Genomic DNA, 23,037 nt, shown 5'->3' with positions numbered 1-23,037 from the left:
TTCATAAATACTGCACATATAATACAGTACATACAATAATGTACATGCAGAAATATGCCACGAAAACACTTATGGACCTCTTTTCTCACTTCCTCTGCGACTTGAAGCGGATTTTTCTTTCTAGCGATTGCTCAGTAAACAAACACTTTGAGATTTATTTAACCCTCGTGTTATCTTCCCGTTGACCATGGTGCAACTCTGTGTTTTTCTGGGTCAAAATTTTAACGTTTTGGACGTCTTTTTCAAAACTTTTGTTGCTTTTTCGCCCCCGATGTTTGTCACTTTGCCCGATGTTTTTGTAAAAAAAAAAATCTGCACCTTTTGACGTTTTTCTGTCCCCCCCACGTTTTTGAAGCTTTTGCGGACATTTGTCACTTTTTTCAAAAAGTCACGTTCTTTCATAAAAAAAAAATCTTTGGATGCTATAAAACGGAATAAAACATCCAAATCTAAAGAACGTAGTGGGCTGATCATTTATGTTACGTGTGAAGAGCGTTGTGTGGAACAATCCGCGTTATTTTCCTGAAAATTTGGTTGAAAGAAAACCCACTTTTTACAAAGAAAACCCACACGATTTCTTTTTTAAAATGGGTCAAATTTGACCTGAAGACAACACAAGGGTTAAAGGGATAGTTTGAACCTCTCTCTACAGGGGCAGCAGCTAATTAGCTGGATTTCAGGCAGCTAAAACAGCTACGTCAGTTTAAGTGCACGCTATATTTAGAATATGTTCCATCGGTCAGTTAATTTGTGTTATTGTGTGACTTCTGTTGACTCGGAACGAACACCAAAGTCAAACAATAACAGACAAACTGATTAATGGAGGCAGCGGTAGTGCAGCGGTCTGTGAGGTAAAATGACTTTCTGTCAAAAAGGAGCGTGGTGGCTTTGAAGAGAGCAGAGATAACGGCTTCAGTTCCCCGTCGTAAAGGGCTGTCTGACAGCAAAGGTAAAGCACTGGAAATATTCTAAATATAGCGTCCACTTAAACTGATACTCCGGCCTGCTTCTCCAAAACTGGGGCCGCGCCGACCGCCATCTACTGTAGCTAAAACACACCGACTACGAGGAAGTAGCTCTTGCTCTCCAACTTCCCCACCGATTCCTACCATCAGGATTTACAGCTTTGACAGATTTCTCTCTTCAAATGCTTTTGTGTTCTGCAGGGCGGTCTGGATCTTCCCAGCCCTCCCCTTCGCTGTTTTTTCCTCCTCTTCAACCTGTTGTTGTTAACTGAATTCATCAGCAGCAGCTGTACTATGACTCTAAACCCCCCTGCGTGTGTTGCGTCACTCTGCAGGGAAATCAGCAGGAGTCTTCCTTTAATCACAGCTCTTCTCTGTCCACATCTCAAAAGACTGAGTAGTAAAAAGTAAAAAGACTGAGCAGGTATGAGGCGCGGCTCTGTAGCGACATGGGCTCGTGCTACTTCTTTTGTGTCTTTGGACACTTTGTTGATCTCATGTTTATGGCGATTTTATTTTATGTTGATTTTAGAATGTTTTTTTTCTGTTACATGTTACATGAATGTAGCTCTATGTCCAAGACAAATTTCCCCCTCGGGGACAATGCAGTCTCCCCTCCTCTCCCTCACCTCTCTCCCGGCCAGTCTCTCCCTCAGCGTCTGGTTCTCTCGGCGAAGGCGTTCGTTCTCCTGCTGGGCCTCCCGCAGCTGAGCCTCCAGGTTCTGCAGGTACTCCTTCTTCTTCTTCCTCGACATGCAGGCCGACTCCCGGTTCTTGATCATCCTCTGCTGCCGCTTCAGCACCTTCATCTGCACCGGGGTGGGGGGTGGGATTGGAAAGAGATGGAGGAAGAAGGGATGGAAATAGCCCGGAGAGAAGAGTTTTAAAGAAACAAAGAAGGACAGAGGGACAACGGATGAGGAGGAGGTTGGGTGGAGGGAACACGCAGTGATGAAAAGAAAGGCGAGAGGGAAAATGAGGAGGAGGAGGATGTTGAAACAAAGGTAGCAGGATGGATGAGAAGACAGAAAGAGGAGAGTAAATCGAGAAAACAAAAAGGTACAACAGGTGAATGATGTAAGCCATCACCCTGAGGGAAACGTTCATATATCACAGCTTATACAACAGGTGTCAGGGTGAAACACAGAGAGCGTCATTCTGATGTTCCTGAACAAAAAGGATCTCATGTCTTACACGTTGCTACACTTTGCTGCAGCTGTAGGGACTGCAGAGTCAGCGTAGGTAAGATATACATTTACTATCATTACTATTACTTACGGATCACTTCTTTGGTTAAATGTCCGTTCATTTCCATGTTTTCTTGCCAGAGGGCGAGCAGGTGTATCTCAAGACGTTTATCCTCAAATTAAATTATGAAATAATTTCTTTTTAAAAGTTCTTAATTATTACTAGTGCTGTCAATCAAGGCAAATATTTAAATCGCGATTAATCGCATTAATGTCATAGTCAACTCGCAATTAATCGCACATTTTTATCTATTCTAAATGTCCCTTGATTTATTTTTGTCCCATTATTTTTTTCTCATTTTAATGCTCTTATCAACATGGAAAAGTGGATCGGCTCGCTTTGTGCTTTGACGAGGCGGGCGGAGAATTGGCATCAGCTGGGCGCTCAGCCATCAGCTGGGCGCTCGGCCATCAGCTGGGTGCTCGGCCATCAGCTGGGTGCTCGGCCACCAAGTGGTATTTCAGACTGGACGTGCTGCGATGATAGCTCAGTTCACAATGACAAAACACACAGATCACTTTGGTCTTGTCAATGGAACCATTTGGCAACTTTTTAAAAGTAAACGTTCCATTCAGAATCTTATCGGCGTCCATTTCGGCGTCTCGTGCTCACCATCCACTCAAAATGTAACGTAACGTAACGTAAGCCTGCTACTCTTTGGCCGGCTCGCGAGCCCAAACAAGTGTGCGCGGCGTGGCTGTTGTTGTGTTTCCGGTCTAGCTAGATCTGGTGTGGTAGTTGTAGTTTTTCTAACGTTACTAGTTGTTGCAACAGCATGTGAAAAAAACTACAAAGTTTGCTAGGCCAAAAAGAACGTTAATCTCGCGCTAAAAAATCTAATCTTCTAGAACAGCCGAAATGTGTGAAGAGACAGTTCAGAGATTACGGTATTTTTGGTAAAATCTTCAATTATATCAAATAAGATGAACAGGATGACTAGCTGGTTAAAAAAAATTATTGTGTTTGGTCCCAACTAAAGCTAGGACTCCCAAAACTTTGCACTCGTGTTTCCAACTTCCCTTTATTAATTATACCACCCCCACAATTACTATGGTGCGGCCGATTTGCCAATCAGTGGCCTAGCTGTCAATCACAATCAGTGGATCAGAACTATAACCAAAATATGGGAAGTCTTAAAATAATAACTATTGTTCTTAAAATATATATTTTTTTTTTGGCTCCTAAGGTACCGTTTTTCCCCCACTTTTCCCAGAGTCAGAAACTAATGTCTGAGGACAGACCTTTATGTATTTGGTGTAGTCTAAAGTTACATCAAACAGCATTATTAGGCTATACTGGCTCAATTGTTGAGTGTCTGTGGCATCAAATAACATAACCCTGATCCCAAAGGCATCCTGCAGTTGAGTGAAACTAAGCAAGGGAACTGCGGGGGGGTTAGGGGGCGCATTAAGCCCTTTGGTGCCTACAGTATTCTTCAATGAAACACATCTTTTGGTATCGGAGCCAGGACTTTGGCTGCGATTTGATGATCGGTGCATGTCAGCACGTCCAGCCTACTCACATCGATATCGTTGGAGTTGTTGCCGGGTAACGCCGCCGTCGTCGCGGGGACGATGGGTTTGCTGCTGGGCGGCGCGGTGGGGCTGGCGCAGTGCTGGGGGATGCTGGGAGACACGGGCTCCATCTTGACGATGGCCGGAGCCGAGCCGAGACAGACGGACTGAGACAAGACCACTGGGGGAAAGACAAGGAGGAGACGGATCAGACATCAACAGGAAGTCAGTGTTATCCCCCACCCCCTCCCCCCCAAAAAAAACATTCAGTAATTAAAAGACAAAGAACTCTTTACCAGGTCTGCTCTGGTCCATGGAGGGGAGGCCCTGCAGTATGAGGGTCTTGGCCGGCGCGGGGGTCTGGGGGACGGGGAGGGTGGTGACACAGACCGGTCTGGGCTGGATGGCAGGTTTGGTGCTCAGGATGGTGCTGGCCTTTAAAGTGGCCGAACCGGGCAGAACTTGAGGCGAGAAAAAAAAAATAAATGTTTCGTGTTCTCTCTGTTTACATGCAATATAATATAATATATACATATAATTCCAAGTTTTTGCCCTTCTTCCAAAAAAGACAATGTTGTGACTTAGCTGTAGGGCTGGGCACTATATCGATATTATATCGATATCGTGATATGAGACTAGATGTCGACTTAGATTTTGGATATCGTGATATGACTTAAGTGTTGTCTTTTCCTGGTTTTAAAGGCTGCATGACAGTAAAGTGATGTCATTTTCTGAACCTACCAGACTGCTGTAACTGTTCTATTATTTGCCTTTACCCACTTAGTCATTATATCCACATTACTGATGATTATTTATCTGAAATCTCATTGTGTAAATATGTTGTGAAAGCACCAATAGTCAACACTACAATATCGTTGCGGTATCGATATCGAGGTATATGGTCATAAATATCGGGATATCTGATTTTCTCCATATTGCCCAGCCCTACTTAGCTGTATACATGGCTCATGACAGGGAATAATCCGCTAATATTCCTGTTTACATGCAGTTGTGCAAAATTAGGGTTTTTTCAAAGTTTTCCACCAGACTTGTTGGAGCGGGTGAACACAGCGTCCCTCTTTCATTCCTTCAAGATCAGCGTAGCGATGTGTGGGCATATCCAAAAACCTGTTGATATCCAAGTCTTTCATTCATTCAGTGTTTAAAAGTAGCCGTGTTTCTCCTTCTTTACCTCCGAGCATCCATCTTTACCGCAGCCCTGCAAACTGTCGGCTGGTTGGTTTGTGTGCAACAGCCACCGCAAGATTCTACTCAGATTCTAGTCAGAATAGGAGTCTGATGCTGCTCCATTGGGCTGTGATTACAGGGGCGTGTTTCAACCGAACCAGGAAAGAAAATGCCTCTGCCCTCACTTGGATAAACCTACAACCAATCAGAGCAACGGAGTAAGTGACGTTGCCGAATCTCGTAGGAAGGACGGCAAAAACATCTTTCCGATCGACAAATGCCTCGATCGCGGTTCTCCGTTCCTAGTACCTAGTACCTGTCGGCAGGTACCAGGTACTTTTTTTCATAATGGAAAACCAAAACAGGCGAGTAGAGTGATGGAAAAACGCCATAACCGACGCGACGGCGGAATCTCCACATCTCATGTCTCCAGCAGCAGCCGTCTTCGCTATAAACAAATTCAACCAGAGCGCTCTTTGGCGACGCGGTTGATTACGTTACCGTTGATCATCTGTCCATCCTCGTATAAAGCCCGCCCTGACAATCTCATTGGTCCGGACCTGAAGTCCAGACCTGAACTTCCCGACCTCAAACGTTGTGGGGGGAGGGGCTACGTTCGACTGGCATCCAGGCTAGTAGAAACCCCGGTTGAGACGGAGATTCCGAATGCGCTGTACACATGTCCAAAGAATGCTTCTGAAACCAGAATAATAAACCAGCATATCCCACATGTCTTACCCAGAAAACGCTATACCCGGAAAAAAGGCCTTATCCGGGATATCCAAAACGGACTTTGCCGTTTACATGACCTGTATCAAATTCAGAATAATAGTGGAATATAAGCGTGGAGGTCAACTTATTTATTTACATTTTCAGTCATATTTTAGACGACTGACTGAGTCTTTTAGCTGCGTTGCTCTGCAGCACTTTCAGATACTACAGCTGTCAACAAGTCAATGATTTGAAATGCAAATACAGGTTCCCCGATGATGACGCACTCCATCACATCCACACACTGGAGTCATTTGGGTTTAAACAAATTTGTTTGTTTTTCTAACTTGAATCATGCACACAAAGAAAAGTACATACGGTGTTTGGACAGGGTTGCCGCGCGCCCTTTTCGTAATGCTCTTTCAACAGCAAAACACATGCACATTAAAAACCCTTGTGTTGACTTAGGGTCAAATTGACCCGTTTTAAATTTTTGTTTTACATCAGAAAATATGGGATGTAGAAATAAGCGCTGAAAATGTAAAGAAGAAAATTTTTACAATTTAAAAAGGTTGGAAAAAGCAAAAAAAAAAAAAAAAAAAAAACTGTGAAAAGGTTTTTTAAAGGTTGATGGGAAGACCGCACAAGGGTTAGGCCTGAAGTTTATGTTTGAAATCAACTTCACAAGACTACACCAGAGTTCCCACACCAGATGGGACATATACAATCCCCCCATTGTGTTGTGGGTCCGCCCTGAGCTTCTCTATACAGAATACCTGAATAGGTGAAGACTGGAAGATTAACTGGGAAGTCGAGAGCTTTTCCTTCAGCCCAGACAGCTCGGTACAACTATTCGATTCTTACACAAGTACGGGTCAAGTACTGATGTACATTATCTGTAAACCACATGTATTTTATTAAGTGATCTCTCTCTTTTTCCCCCCCTCTTAGTGTCACAATAAAAAAAAACACAAATGGACTAAAAAAAACACTTTGAGTGCAACATGATTCTGCTTCTATTACAGCCAATCCATCATTGTTAGTATCCAGCCATGCTCCGGGACAGTTTTTTGGACAATTGTTGTCATTTTATTTGCTAATTGAAAACTACAACCACATATAGTACAGAATAAAAATCGGCCATTTGTCGGTTGTTGGGCTGTGAACTGTTGAACATTTTAACATATCGCCCAGTAAATCCACTTTTAAGCTATATAGTGCGCATTTTCTGTCACCCCCATGAGGAATTTTAAGTAATGACAACAAAACTGTCAGCGCCTCCACATGATACAAGCCTTAAGTGATTGCGCACAGCCCCCACCCCCTCCTACACACAGTTGCTAGTAGCCAAGGAGGCCACGGATGACTTAAAAGACATGATGGACTCTCAGAAGTGGTATTCAACTTCACTGGAGTTTCTGCACATGAAAGTCGCCAGACGCCACAATCTTCTGCACATCAGAAGTTTCTCAGTCCTACTGAGAAATACAGAGGGCCTGATTTACTAACACTAGCGCAGTTTGCGCTGCGTCCGTTTATGCGAGTTCAGTAATAGCGCACGCTATGCTTCCACATTTTGCGTAGTATTTATCAACCCTGACACCCATCAGGCAATCAGCGTCTTTCTCCGCCCACTAGACCGTAAATTGCGCTGTAGCAAAGCGGTACTTGTGCTATGATACGGCTGAGTGCAGACTGCGATATTCCCACTGCTGATGCTAGGACTGTTTGAAATGATCATGATGCCAATATTTGTAATGTAGCGGGGAGTTTAACAACTGCTGGAATGGGATGTGAACGCTGAGTGGGAGATTCAATTTCATCTTTGATTTCTTCCAGTAACTCTAATATTGCATGGCTGCTCGATCTGTAACGCTAAATGATGTTGTGTTCACTGACAAAGTGTGATTCTTCTGTTAAAAATATTTTCAGCCTCGCTTATGTCTTCGTCTTGCTCAAATTGCTGTTGCCATTTCACCAGCGGCACAAAGGTCTACGAGGAAACTCGATTGCGGCTGGTTTAAAGAGGCGGAGAATTTCCCCCGCAGAATAGAGGCGCTCTTACTGACAGTCTTTGTAAATACCACGGAATATATAATTAGGTGCACTTTGCGCTTATCCTCCCACCTTTTTGGGTGGAACTCCCACTTTCCCGACCACCCTCCCACCGAACGCATATTGAAAGCTGCTATTTCTCTCGCTCATGTGGCAGACAATCTGCGATTTTACCCAAGTGCGCCCTGTTCGTAAATAGCCCGCATCGGTTACGTCCGTCTTTGCGACCAATTAGCGCCTGGAAACAGGCGCAAACGGCTTGATAAATCTAGCCCAGAGAGAGTTGTGTGGAGCTGATAGTCTTAATTAACTTTGGAGCAACGGCTCGAATGTACGCTCTGAAGCTTTAAATATTAACTGCCGCTTGCAGCAGGAATTAGTTAGCCAACGTCTGAATAAACACAGCCGACCACCATCAAAACAAATACACCAGCGAAAAGAAAGCAACTTCTCCTTCCAGTATTCTACGATTAAAATAGCTTTAGAAACACAGCAGCTAACTTAAACCTCTCCTTACTGACAAACCACAGCCAGTTTCACTAAGGGCCACCCTGGAGATGAGAATCACATCAAGGGCCAGACGTGTAGAGTTTAGTGACATGCTTTTTTTAATCGAAAAAGTCATATTTTGGACTGGTCAGCACGTTTCACACACTTTTACATTTGGCCCACATAAAGCCTTAAAAAAAGGTCAGCAAAAAAGGTTCCTTAGCCGTCATAGAATTTACCAAATAAAGCAAAACAATGCATTCTGATTACATTTTTATAAGCATGCTGACACACAGCTGACTCACAACAGCCTGAATATGTGACCTCTCTGCTTTCGGGGGAATTTCGGAGTCCCAAAGTCGCCAAATCTGGCAAATTCTGCTTTGAGTGTCGTGCGATTTCAATTTGGAAAACATTTCCCCGTCTTTTTGGTTTTGGCGCACAACTAGGCGGGCCAAAAATGTATTGTAAACCTAAACCGTTGCGGCCTACAGCATTCAAAGAGTTTGTGCGTGCGAGCCTACCTGCAGCCTGCGTCTGTATTCCACCGACGACTGCCGGGATCGGTGTCGGCAACGGCGTCTGTGGTCGGGGTACAGCTGTTGTTGCCACGGTGACCTCCATGGCGCCCAGCGGGGGAGACAGCACGTCTCCGTACATGTACGGAGGAGTCGGAGGGTTTTCCCCTTTAACTGTGATCTGGAGGGGAGAGACGAGACGCGGTCAGAGAATGATACCGAGAGCGTTTTTATCCTCCGTTAAAAAAAGACCTGATTCATGCTGCTGCCGATATAATGGGAATGTGTCATTATGTTTTCATTCATTCATTTATTTATTTATTTATTGCAAGAGAGAAGACAAAACACTAACAGACCAACAAAAACCGTGTCTACGGGACAAAAGAGGTTAGTTTTCACACAGTCCGCAAACCCCTTAACATCCTCCATGTTAAAACAGTTGTCTTAATACATTCAGGGGAATGTCTACTTCAACAGAGTTAACCCTTGTATTTCCCTCTGGTCAAATTTTTACCCATTTTCAAAGTATTTTATTATGGAGCCCCCCTGGTCCCACTTCGTCAAAAAAAAATTATTATAACTATCTATTGGCCACGAGATAATTCTTCTTCATATTTTATAGCCTATATTTATACTTTTTACATGTATATATGTCAAAGTGGAGCCAGGCAGAGTTTTCTTATGTTGTATATAGTGTGGTGTTTTGGGTGTTTTATTTTGTATATAGTGTGGTGTTTTGGTTTGCCAAAAGTATAAATATAGGCTATAAAATATGAAGAAGAATTATAGAAGGACTATGGATATGCAGCCTACAAGATTTACATTACTGTATTATTGTGATGAACAGTACTAGTAAATAAATAGAAGCAGAACTGCAGCAAACATACATATACATACATACATACATATAAAACATTAGAATATCATGGAAAAGCTTATTTATTTCCATAATTCCATTCAAAACGTTCAACTTCCATAGATTATAGATTCAGGGCCCACAACTTAAACGATTTCAAGTATTTAGTTGTGCATTTGTACATAATTTGGGCTTCCAGCTCATAAAACCCACGAAAACAGCATTTCAAAAAATTTGAATACTGTGAAGAAATCACCATAAGAAGGACTGGACTGTTGGCCAGTGGTCCAAGGTCTTCTTTTCCGATGAAAGTAAAGTGTTTCTTTCATTCGGGAATCAAGGTCCAAGGGTTTGGAGGAAAATTGGTGAGGAACAGAACCCAAGCTGCTTGAGGTCCAGTGTGAAATATCCACACTCAGTCATGATTTGGGGTGCAATGTCCAGTGCAGGTGTTGGTAAACTCTGCTTTCTTAAATCCAAGGTCACCGCATCAGTCTACCAGAATGTTTTAGAGGACTTCATGATTCCTTCTGCTGAGGATCTGTATGGAGATGCAGATTTCATCTTCCAGCAGGATCTGGCCCCTGCCCATACCACCAGAAGCACCAAAACCTGGTTTGATGCCCATGCCATCACAGTGTTTGACTGGCCAGCCAACTCGCTGAACCTAAACCCCATTGAGAATCTATGGGGTATTATGAAGAGGAAAATGAGGGGCACCAGACCCAAAAACAAAAAGAGCTGACAGCAAGCATCAAGGAAATCTGGGCTTCCATAACTCCCAGGCAATGCCACAGGCTGACTGCCTCAATGCCACGGCGCATCGAGGCAGTGATTAAGGAAAAGGGATTCCCTACCAAGTATTGAAGATTGACGTATCGTTTTGAAAGTACCATATTTTGATTGATTTGATGTGATCCTAATTTCTTTTTTTTCCTGCAAAAACTGAGAAGTACATGGTGATTTCTTCACAGTATTCTAATTTTGTTGAAATGCTGTTTTCGTGGGTTTTATGAGCTGGAAGCCCAAATTATGTACAAATAAACAACTAAATACTTGAAATCGTTTAAGTTGTGGGCCCTGAATCTATAATCTATGGAAGTTTAACGTTTTGAATGGAATTATGGAAATAAATAAACTTTTCCATGATATTCTAATTTTTTGGAAAGGGTCTGTGTATGTATGTATGTATGTATGTATGTATGTATGTATGTATGTGTATATGTATGTATGTATGTGTATATGTATATATATATATATATATGTGTATGTATGTATGCATGTATGTATGTATGTATGTATGTATGTATGTATGTATGTATATATATATATATATATAAAATATTAAAACAGAGAATATTGCACAGAATGTGAAGTATTGCACTACACTACAGGGTCCAGTTTAATAACAAAGGATCCATGTGTCAGACACTTTACTATCTTGAGGCCACGAGATACTATCTTGAGGCCCAGAGATAGTCATAATTAATTTTTTTTGACAAAGTGGGACCAGGGGGTCTGCTTTTTATAATAAAAATATTTCTTTAAGTAAATGGAAACTAGATACAACATTGTTTGCAGGTAAAATTAATGGATTACTTGTGTTTTATTCAATTTTATATCATTTTTTTATGGTTTCAAAACAGCATCCTGACCAAACTTTGACATGTACCAGACTGTACCAGACTGTGGTTATCCATTCAACATCCTCTGACTTTAACTATCAGTCAAAATAATTCATAATTTCTTTTTTCCCCAACTCAAAAAGTAGTTATAATGTCATATCAATTAGGTTTATTGATCATGAATTAAAAAGTGTTGAGAAAAGTGACAAAAAAACTTTTTTAAAAGCGTCAAATAATTGGGGGGAAAAAAGCGACACGTGTCAAACTCAAGGCCCGTGGGCCAAATCCGGCCCCCCACAAATGTTGATCCGGCCCCCATATATATATATTTTGGTTCACGATAAATTTTGGCCCGCCCAGTTTTTGTCACTTTTCACAAAGTTTTTGCTGCTTTTTCCAGCATTTCTGTCTCTTTATTCGACATTTTTTACGTTTTTTTCGGCATTTCCTTTGACATTTTTGTCAACTAAACTATCAATAATAATAATAATAAATTTAATTTATATAGCGCTTTTCATGGACTCAAAGTCGAATGAGAAGACTATAGGAGACATGCAATAATACAGTTAAAGATATTTGACTTTTTTTGATGATATAAAAGCAATAAACTCTAAATGTCTGTCTGTCTATGTACAGTGCCTTGCGAAAGTATTCGGCCCCCTTGAACTTTTCGACCTTTTGCCACATTTCAGGCCTCAAACATAAAGATATAAAACTGTAATTTTTTGTGAAGAATCAACAACAAGTGGGTCCCAATTATGAAGTGGAACGAAATTCATTGGCTATTTCAAACTTTTTTAACAAATAAAAACTGAAAAAGTGGGCGTGCAAAATTATTCAGCCCCCTTAAGTTAATACTTTGGAAGCGCAACCCTTTTGCCGCATTACAGCTGTAAGTCGCTTGGGGTATGTCTCTATCAGTTTTGCAGATCGAGAGACTGACATTTTTGCCCATTCCTCCTTGCAAAACAGCTCGAGCTCAGTGAGGTTGGATGGAGAGCGTTTGTGAACAGCAGTTTTCAGTTCTTTCCACAGATTCTCGATTGGATTCAGGTCTGGACTTTGACTTGGCCAGTCTAACACCTGGATATGTTTATTTGTGAACCATTCCATTGTAGATTTTGCTTTTATGTTTTGGATCATTGTCTTGTTGGAAGACAAATCTCCGTCCCAGTCTCAGGTTTTTTGCAGACTCCATCAGGTTTTCTTCCAGAATGGTCCTGTATTTGGCTCCATCCATCTTCCCATCAATTTTAACCATCTTCCCTGTCCCTGCTGAAGAAAAAGCAGGCCCAAACCATGATGCTGCCACCACCATGTTTGACAGTGGGGGATGGTGTGTTCAGGGTGATGAGCTGTGTTGCTTTTTACGCCAAACATAACGTTTTGCATTGTTGCCAAAAGTTCGATTTTGGTTTCATCTGACCACAGCACCTTCTTCCACATGTTTGGTGTGTCTCCCAGGTGGCTTTTGGCAAACTTTAAACGACACTTTTTATGGATATCTTTAAGAAATGGCTTTCTTCTTGCCACTCTTCCATAAAAGGCCAGATTTGTGCAGTATAACGACTGATTGTTGTCCTATGGACAGAGTCTCCCACCTCAGCTGTAGATCTCTGCAGTTCATCCAGAGTGATCATGGGCCTCTTGGCTGCATCTCTGATCAGTCTTCTCATTGTATGAGCTGAAAGTTTAGAGGGACGGCCGGTCTTCCGTAGATTTGTAGTGGTCTGATACTCCTTCCATTTCAATATTATCGCTTGCACAGTGCTCCTTGGGATGTTTAAAGCTTGGGAAATCTTTTTGTATCCAAATCCAGCTTTAAACTTCTCCACAACAGTATCTCGGACCTGCCTGGTGTGTTCCTTGTTCTTCATGATGCTCTCTGCGCTTTACACGGACCTCTGAGACTATCACAGAGCAGGTGCATTTTTATGGCGACTTGATTACACACAGCTGGATTCTATTTATCATCATTAGTCATTTAGGTCAACATTGGATCATTCAGAGATCCTCACTGAACTTCTGGAGAGTTTGCTGCACTGAAAGTAAGGGGGCTGAATTAATTTGCACTTCCACTTTTTTTATTTGTTATAAAAGTTTGAAATAGCCAATGAATTTTGTCCACTTCATAATTGGGACCAATGGTTGTTGATTCTTCACAAAAATTACAGTTTTATATCTTTATGTTTGAGGCCTGAAATGTGGCAAAAGGTCGAAAAGTTCAAGGGGGCCGAATACTTTCACAAGGCACTGTATGTCCCAGTGTGGCCCTTAGTGAAGCTAAGTTTGACACCGCTGAGGAAGGACAACAAGTTCATTGTTGACGGGGAGACAACACGAGGGTCTCACACACACACACACACACACACACACACACACACACACACACACACACACACACACACACACACACACACACACACACACACCTGTGGGTCTGGAGACGACGCGGAGCAGTCGGACGCGAGCGAGGATGCCGGAGAGGGGGGTTCTGCTTTCACCTGGAATACTGGACACAAAAAAATAAAAATAAATCCTACACCAGTGATCATAAACAAGAGTATGTAAGCAGCATACTTTGTTTGTGTCAGATTTGAAAAAGCAGCTGCAGGACTTACACATTTCCACGGGTAACGGCTGAGTGATGGTCATTTCAGTTTTTATCACGGGCGCTTCTCCTTCAGAGAGAAAAAGAAAAAACAGACATCTAGAGGTGTTGAAATTAATCAAATAATCGATGCATGGAATCGTGGACGTGGACAATGCTGCATCGATAATCGTCCGGCTCATAATCGATTATTTCGGTTTACAATTTAATGTCGGCCTAACAACATTTCTGTTTACATATTCTGCACATTCAGGAGGTGCCGTGTGCTCAGTGCTGTATAGTTTTATGTATCCAGTTTATTTAGTATTAGAGCACTGCAGAATGTTTGGTTTTCGGAGCTTGAAAAGCTATGAATTAAATATCCTACATGGCTTTAATAGAAAAATGGATTTGACGCATCGTGATGCATCGAGATATCGAATCCCTGACGTGATAATCGTAATCGAATCGGGAGATCAGTGAAGATTCACACCTCTACAGACATCAAAACAAAGACTGCTGAGGCTTAAAAGTGAGTTTTTAAGGCTTAAAAACGACAACTTGATTTATTTATCACTTTCTAAAAGTGCTATGTAACTGTTTATAAAGTGCTTCAAACCGAAAGATGTATACTGCAATAAAATATGAATAATCACATTCTTTTAAAAAAGGTGGACGCTTAAAAGGAGTCATCGTTTCCGAAGAATTCCACAGTGATCTGGAGGATAAAGCGCCACCAAAACCAAGAATGATAACAATAATACTGATAGTACAGAATTAATAAACACACAGAGATGTAACTTAAGTGTCACGTTGAATCAGGGTAGCAACCTCCCAGAGAAAATATCAAATAAATACCCTCTAATAAGCAGTCCAACTTCCAGCTTTTTTTAATATAGAAAAAAGGTAAATTCCTGTTGTTATATGCTTAAAAAAAAAAGGCTACGTAAAGACTAGGTTTTGCTCTCATTGCTGCAGTTATTTAAGCTCTCCATGAAAACAAAACTGCATGAATTTCTCCTTAAAAAAAAAAAAGGTACACTGTGTGGGAATTTCTCCATCTAGCGGTAGAACTGTATTTTGCAGTCAAGCGAATAGTGCTCTCTCGCGCCTCGCTTTTTCAAATGCGTGTTGCAACTACGGTAGCCGTTACGTACCAAGAAGCTACGACGACATGTCTTCCAATAGCGCTTCATCGCCTTTTTGGCGACGAGGATTCCTTCTCCCGTGGCTCGGCGTAAGTACGATCCTCCATTATGAGCTAAATTGCAGTTGCAGGCTTTCAAATTTGCCGGGGGCGGCGACGAGCGCCTCTCGCTGATCTCCGTCTCAGCTGGTTTCAGTCACATGACGCTGGCTCGGAACGAGAACGCGTTGTGGATTCGCTAGACAGGTAGGCTAGTGCTTTAAGTCCCTCTCAGCCATTAGAGTTTTTCCAAAATGCCGGAAGGACATGGAAGCTTCCTTGGACTTGCTCGTCCAATGTAAACACCGATAAGAAATTCTTCGCTTACGAGAAGAAGTCAGATCATTGGCAGAGGTCATTTTACACCAATGAGGACATATTTATGAATGAAGACATTGATTTTAGCTAACAATTCACAGTGTACCTTTAAATTAATGAACCAAAAAACTGTTAAATAAAAAATAAGTATATTTAGGCCACAAAGAGCAAAGGGGTTTTTGCGAAGAATCAACTCCAAAAATTACACAACGGAGCTTTAAAGATTTACGTCTTCAGTAGGAACCAATGGGCTTGGAGCAGAGAGCCACAGACTTCTGTCTCTCTGTCATTTCTGACTTCCTGTTTGGGTCTTTTCATGGGATTTGTTGACCAAAAGAAGAAGAAAAACACACTAGAGCTACTCTATCTCTGGACAAAATCTATTATATATGATCTATTAAATGTAATACTGGATTGTGTGATGACTTCTTCTGCTTTATGATCTCAATGAAGAGTTTTCCTGTGGCTGCAGCGAGGCGGAAGCGTCTCGCGTTTCAGAGAACGTTTGATGCGTGAAAGCCAAACGCTGACCGAGGCTGTTTTTAAGGTTCCCCGCGAGCGCCTCACGGGGGTTGGCTGTTCTGTACCTGTGAGAAGGTTGTCGTCAAGGTGTCGCCATGGCGACGTGGGGTTGTCAGGATCGAGGGTGAGCACGAGGTCATTGTCAAACTGCGAGAGGGAGGGGAGGGAGAAAGAGAGGGTGGAAAAAATGAGACTAAGTCAGGTGGAAAATTAGGTGTGTGTGTGTGTGTGTGTGTGCTTGTTTAACTATATTTGTGGGGTCCAAAAACCGGGAGTCCAGTATACTTGTGGGGTCCCAACAGCTTTGTGGGGTCAAAATGCTGGACCCCACAACTTTAAAGGGCTGTTTGAGGGTTAAGACTTTGTTTTAGGATTAGGGATAGAATTAGGTGATGGTTAGGGTGAGGGTAAGGGTTAAGGTTAGGCATTTAGTTGTGATGGTTAAGGTTAGGGTAAGGGTTAAGGTTAGACATTTAGTTGTGATGGTTAAGGTTAGGGTAAGGGGCTAGGGAATGCATTATGTCAATGACGGGTCCCCACAAAGATAGTGCCACAAGCCTGTGTGTGTGTGTGTGTGACAAACAATTAGCCTGATTATCTTTTGAACTAACATGTGAACCTACTGGGGCTTAAACAATATCATTTATGCTGCTGCAACAGCAACATGTTAGTGAGTGATGACAATATGTTGATCACACATTTAAAGGAATAATTCAACATTTTGGGAAAATAAACCATAAATCCTCAAATATTATTAAACCCACAAGATGAGCAGAGTGGACGAATATGGACACTTTTTTTTTTTTAATAAGGAGGTTGTAAATTCTAGGACTGCCCTCCTTTTTAGTCAACTAATGGGTTGATTTGGTCTAGTCGGTCAGGTTATTTTCATGCTGAATGACTTATTTCCAAGAAACGTATGAGCCCATCTCTGTTAACACTGGATTTAAAGTGCTGCTTTCGCGTGATTCTTTGTGGAGAAACTCCGTTTTACAGATCTGTCCACTGAATCAACTACTTGCTCCACTGTCTACGACAGAGGGAATGGGTTCCCCCTCTTCAAAAAAAAAAAAAAAAAAAAAAGGTTACAAAGTTACGAATTATCACTAGGGTTGGGCATCGAGAACCGATTCCTAATCGGAATCGTTTCAAAAATTACGATTCCATCGGAATCGTTTCTTTATTGGAATCGTTCGGAGGATTTGGTTTCAAATCTGATCATAGGTTGCAAATTTAATATGCGCAAGATTTGGTTTCCGTAGCAGCCAGGCACTTGTTGTGTTGGAGCCGTGCAGCACAGTAAGCGGAGCTCTAGTCTGGCTTTATTTTGCATTGTAAAAGCTGTAACTGCAACCCACCTATGAATCAAAATAAAAGTGTCCTCTTATTTGTGAAATAAGCATCTAACCCGTTTCAACTCCACCACTCAAAGAATCGGAATCGATAAGAACCGGAATTGAAAGGAAGAATCGGAATCAGAATCGTTAAAATCCAAACGATGCCCATCCCTACTTATCACACGTATTACACGTGTGTGAAGGCGGCGCGTTTGTGGCTTCAGTTTCACTCTCGGTCCCCCGGGGGACGGACACCAGAGCTGCGAGCAGCGACACCGTCTTTACTTTTTTGTCTCCTTACCGATGGTTCGTATTTCAGCCCCCGGCTGAAGTCGGCGTCCTCTCCCTCCTCCATGCTCTCACACTGGTACAGGCAGGCATCTGGGGACGGAGACAGCATTTAGATCGATAGATAGGACACTTTATTGATCCCAAAGGGGAAATTCAAGGTCCCGGTAGCTTAAAAGACATCACACACACCATACACATACATCATAAACAGGAGGATAAAGTAACAAATCCACAAGAATAATATGGACAACAAAAGAAAAGATACTAAATAAAAAAATCCACATGAATGTAGTAAAGGGATGTATAAGCAGGGGATGCTTGCAGTGACAGGGCAGGGACTGCATGGTGAGGTGCTCTATGAGAGGGTGTGTGTGTGTGTGTGTGTGTGTGTGTGTGTGTGTGTGTGTGTGTGTGTGTGTGTCTCAGTATGCATGGTAAGGTGCTGTATGAGTGTGTGTGTCATGGTGGCAATAAGTCCAATAGTGCAAGGATGAAGTCTAGAGACCAGCATTAAATATGGACAATATAAGAGAATAATGTAAACATAGTAATATAAGAACTATAGCAGTCTTTTTAAAAAGACAGCATTAAATATGGGCATTATAAGGGACAGTAGGACAGACACAAATCAAGTCAATATTAGAGGTTTACAATAGGGTAAACACATCAGAGAGTCACGAGCGACAACACAGGATATTATTATTATTAACCAATCAGGGTTTTCCTGCATAGAGGAATGTTTGGCGCCCCCCACCCCCCCACAGAGGTTTGAGCCAGGCCCAAAGCAAAATCCCCAGCGCCAAAATGATAAGAACTGAGAATAAAAATAGCAACTGAACTCCTCTCTGAATGTGTGTTGACGAGCAAGTTACCAAAACAACCGTTAAACAAGCAGAACGTAAACCGTCCTGAGTCAGGCATGTAACTAAGTACATGTACTTCAGTACTGTACTTAAGTCTAAATGTTGAGGTACTTGCACTATACTTGAGTCTTTTCTTTTCATGCCACTCTTCTACTTCTACTCTGCTACATTTCAGAGAGAAATATTGTACTTTTTACTACAGCTGTTCCGATACCAGGATCTGAAAAACCTCCGATACTGCCTAAAATGCAGGTATCGGTATCGGCGAGTACTGGAGTTTATGCACAGATCAGAGAACACATGATTTAGCTCTGAAGAAAAGCTACTTTAAAAGTACTTTATTTTATGTTCTTTTTCCGTTTATGACCAACTGTCAAACTGGATAATAAAAAGAAAGTTCTACGGCATTCATTGTTCACATTTTACAAAGAGTTCAACCTTAGCCAGGCTGAACAACAAAGCTAGAAATAATATCACATACATACATACATACAGGGATAGTAGTATACAGCTGTTAAAACATAATATATATATATATAAAATATATATATATATATATATATAAATATATATATATATATATATATATATATATATATATATATATATATATATAAAATATATATATATATATATATAAAATATATATATATATATATATATATATATATATTATATATATATATATTATATATATATATATTATATATATATATATATATATATATATATATATATATATATATATATGAATGACACACTGGTATCAGAATCGGTATCTGGAAGCAAAAAATGGTATCCGACCATCTCTAGTTTTTACTCCACTACATTCATCTGTTACAGCTTTAGTTACTTTACACATTAAGATTCCTGCACACAGAACACATGTACTTTATAAAATCTGATGTTTGATTCTAAAGTAAACTAGCCGACAATATAACGGACAGACAACTGGTTGGATCCTTTACTCTTTCTACAATGGGAGGAATTTTATTTACTTTTAATACTTTAACTACATTTCCCTGATGATACTTACAGACTTTAACTGAAGTAACATTTTCAATTGCAGGATGATTACTTGTAAGAGAGTATTATTACAGTGTGGTATTAGTACCTTTACTGAAGTAAAGGATCTGAATACTTCTTCCACCGCTGTTTATTTTTTTATTATTATTCTTTCTTTTCTTCACACAGCACGTCTTTAACGATACACATGGCAACAAGTTACCAGCAAACAGACGGGGGCAGGAAGTGTGTTTCTCAACTATACGATAACACCTCGAGAAACAAAAAGACTGCGTTTCCTCGGTGTGGATTTCATAGTGGCGGCCCGCCATGGCAAAATTTCTGCCGCCACGGTATCACAAATAGGGCACACGCACAATGTAGTCGCGGTTGCCTTTTAAATGATCCTGCCGAAATAAGGCTGCCGCTCACATTGCAATTTAACAAGTAGAACTATTCAGAGGTTACTGGGCCCGTCCACTTCAACTCAACATACTGTTGTGTTGATGTCGTTTATTGTCAAAACGTTCACTTTCTTCCGAGTCGACTATTAAACCAACAGCTCCACCAAAAACATCACCGCGGTGCGTCCGTTCTAATTCATTTTGTAGACCTGTTGTAGATGTTGAGTGCCCTATAGTTCCTCAAAAAATACAGTTCAATCACAACTAAAAATATGCCTCATTGTGTGTGAATAAAAGTGGCAAAAGGAAAACACTGAAAGATCACCGTTACGCTCTTGTTTTCGGGACTGAAATTGCATCCGTTGCACACGGGACTGTGGCCACACAACAGACTCACAAACAAGTCAAGAAGTCAGAAACAACTTTCAGGAGCAGTCGACTTGATCGTTTTTTCTCAAAGAATCAAATCATTGTTTGGTCTACAGTATAGGTGAGAGGGAAGATAATTCATGTTCACGCTCCTGTTCACTTGCAATAAACTGTATCGGTACGTTTCAGTCCTTGGACTCTCCAACACACCATACATACAGATTGGCAAGGGGTACTTTCCATAAGATCATTTCTCAATGCAAATCAAACCAGCTATTAGGCCAGCTGAAATAAAGCCATGCCAATCTCTAGGTATGGTGAAGGGTATGTGATGATGTGGGGGTATTTTAATTAAAAACGCCAAGGGAACTTTATCAGGATGCATAGTATCCTGGATCCAAGAAATAACTGGCCTTTAAAAATAAACATCTGCCTGCCTCTATGGGAATTTCACATAGGGGTGTGTATACTTATGCCCCCTGTATTTTAAGGATGAACATTTATTTATTTACGATACATTATTCATTCACAAAGAAAATTTGTGTCCTTAAAGATTGGATTTTTCCTAATTTTTTTAATTAAGGCTTTAAGATCAATTTTCAAAAGATGTTTTTTTATTCCTCTTTTTAGTCAACTTTAGCATGGGTGTGTAAACATGCAAGCCACTGTAATTCTTCCACAAACGTAGGGAAAACCCCTGGTTATAACATAAACACATGGCTATATTAATATTAACCTGGTAGAGTCATATTAAAACAAGTAGCATATTGGGGAAATAATTACCTTCAGTTAGATGCATTTATGTTAAGATACAAACCAGAATAAAACCACTTAGAAGCCATATTCAATTGCGCGTGTATTGACAGAGTTTTAACAAGAAACAGGTCAACACAAGACTAATAAAATGCGAGTAATTACAAGGTGGACGAAAGAGAAGGGACGTGCGCTTGTGTTAATGTGTGATGACGCTTCCCACACAGTGTTAAAGATAAACTGACATATCCGGGTCTGGTGACTTGAGGAAGCACACTGCAACCGCGTGCAACGAGCATCTCGCACCCCATGCAACACCTTCTCTATAAAATAAAATTTTGCAGGGGGTGGGGGAAGAATTTAACCGTTTTAACGCCGCAGCTAGCTTCGCCTGGACGGCTGCTGGTCATCCCACACAACCGTTATCGCACCCGGCTAGCTTTGTGTCGTATTATACATGCGTGTTTAACGTTGTAAAAGATTTAAATGATAACTCACCCCAATCTTCGCTTGTCAGGAGGTTATCAGCGAAGAAACGAGTGTCCAAATCAGATAGTAAATCCGTACTCATAGCCACAAAGGCGGTGTGTTTGGAGAGCAGTTGGCTGCAGTCAGATAGCGACGTGATAGCAGCTAGCTAAACAAACAAACAGAAACACAATACGGACGCGAATTTTTTTTAGCATTAAGGTACCTGAGTGATATCAGGCATGGATATCATTTATAATTCAAAATAAAGGGGTGTTCCCTTCGTGGGAAAAGTGATATATTTATCCGTTTGTATCTCCGACTGATTTGTCTGTTTGGGCTCTTCCCTTTGCTTCGCAATATGACAGACGAGGAAACGAATTTTCCGGAAAGGCACCGCCCATATGTGACAGACCAGCCAATCAAGGCAAATGATAGTGTGACAGACAAGACGGAGAACCAATAAGAGGATTCAGAGATTGTGATCGAGGACGCAAATCAGCCTATTGTTGAGGGCGAAGCAGAAAGAGGGGTTTACAGGTGATTCGGCCCAATCGAAACAGCGCATTGTGACGGACAGACACACTCAACCAATAGACGCGAGGGAATTCGGGGTCCGCGTTGAATTGACATGCGTGCTAGCCAATCATGCTGTGTCAGAGTCAAAACAGCATTAGTGTTTCACTGAACACTACTTTATGTCAGATTATACAGGAAATAAAAGAAACTGGATTATACATATAAACAAGCCGACGCAATAACTTCTTAAAATAAACTATTTTGCTGTTTTTTGCACTTTTGGTAGAAAGTGTCTGATGTTTCTATATGTCCCATAACATTGGTAGAAAGTGTCTGTCTGATGTTTCTATTTCTATAAGTCCCATAACATAGGTAGAAACTGTCTGATATTTCTGTTTCTATAAGTCCCATAACATAGGTAGAAACTGTCTGATATTTCTGTTTCTATAAGTCCCATAACATAGGTAGACACTGTCTGATATTTCTGTTTCTATAAGTCCCATAACATAGGTAGACACTGTCTGATGTTTCTGTGTCTATAAGTCCCATACCATAGGTAGAAACTATCTGATATTTCTGTTTCTATAAGTCCCATAACATAGGTAGAAACTGTCTGATATTTATGTTTCTAGAAGTCCCATAACATAGGTAGACACTGTCTGATGTTTCTGTGTCTATAAGTCCCATAACATAGGTAGAAACTGTCTGATATTTATGTTTCTATATGTCCCATAACATAGGTAGACACTGTCTGATGTTTCTGTGTCTATAAGTCCCATAACATAGGTAGGGTTGCTGCGTTGATATGCCGGTCCAGTCAGAGAAACTGAGTGGAAATATAACCAAGTTGAAGTTATTTTAAAACCCTAAAAGTTTGGGGACTTTTGAGAAAACACCACACAGTTCCTGTTCTCAACTTAAATAGAAGATGAGATCAGACATTATAGCGCGTTCCATTTATCTCGGAAGCCGAAGCTGGGAATGACGTCACACCTGAGTTGAATGTGTTTCATTTACAAGTAGGATTTTCATTGTTTTCATTAGCTCTAGCCAGGCTAGCAATTGTTAGCATATAAACATCATAGCAACATGTCCACAGATAGAGGATTGACAACACTGTGTGTATGACTGATTTAGTCAGACACCAATGAGACAGAAATGCTTAATAAACCGTATGTTACTACAGCTTTCAGTACTGTTGATCCAAGGTTTATCCATGTTGGATCTTTAGCTCAGAGTACTC

General features: G+C 41.1%; 1 protein-coding gene across 1 annotated transcript in view; it reads right to left on the bottom strand.

Annotated features, from left to right (window-relative positions):
* Nucleotides 1–21,651, bottom strand: part of atf6b (activating transcription factor 6 beta) — a 31,572-nt gene extending 9,921 nt beyond the window's left edge. The window contains 9 exon segments of the mRNA XM_039820130.1: nucleotides 1,594–1,774; nucleotides 3,736–3,908; nucleotides 4,024–4,188; nucleotides 8,695–8,869; nucleotides 13,602–13,681; nucleotides 13,791–13,850; nucleotides 15,851–15,932; nucleotides 17,424–17,503; nucleotides 21,306–21,651. Coding sequence (XP_039676064.1) covers nucleotides 1,594–1,774; nucleotides 3,736–3,908; nucleotides 4,024–4,188; nucleotides 8,695–8,869; nucleotides 13,602–13,681; nucleotides 13,791–13,850; nucleotides 15,851–15,932; nucleotides 17,424–17,503; nucleotides 21,306–21,378 — 1,069 coding nt within the window. The 5' untranslated portion in view covers nucleotides 21,379–21,651.
* Nucleotides 21,652–23,037: the final 1,386 nt, after the last annotated feature.

Source organism: Perca fluviatilis, chromosome 13 (genome assembly GCF_010015445.1).
Source record: "Perca fluviatilis chromosome 13, GENO_Pfluv_1.0, whole genome shotgun sequence".
Classification (NCBI taxonomy): Eukaryota; Metazoa; Chordata; class Actinopteri; order Perciformes; family Percidae; genus Perca; species Perca fluviatilis.
This window is presented reverse-complemented; position numbering and strand designations above follow the sequence as displayed.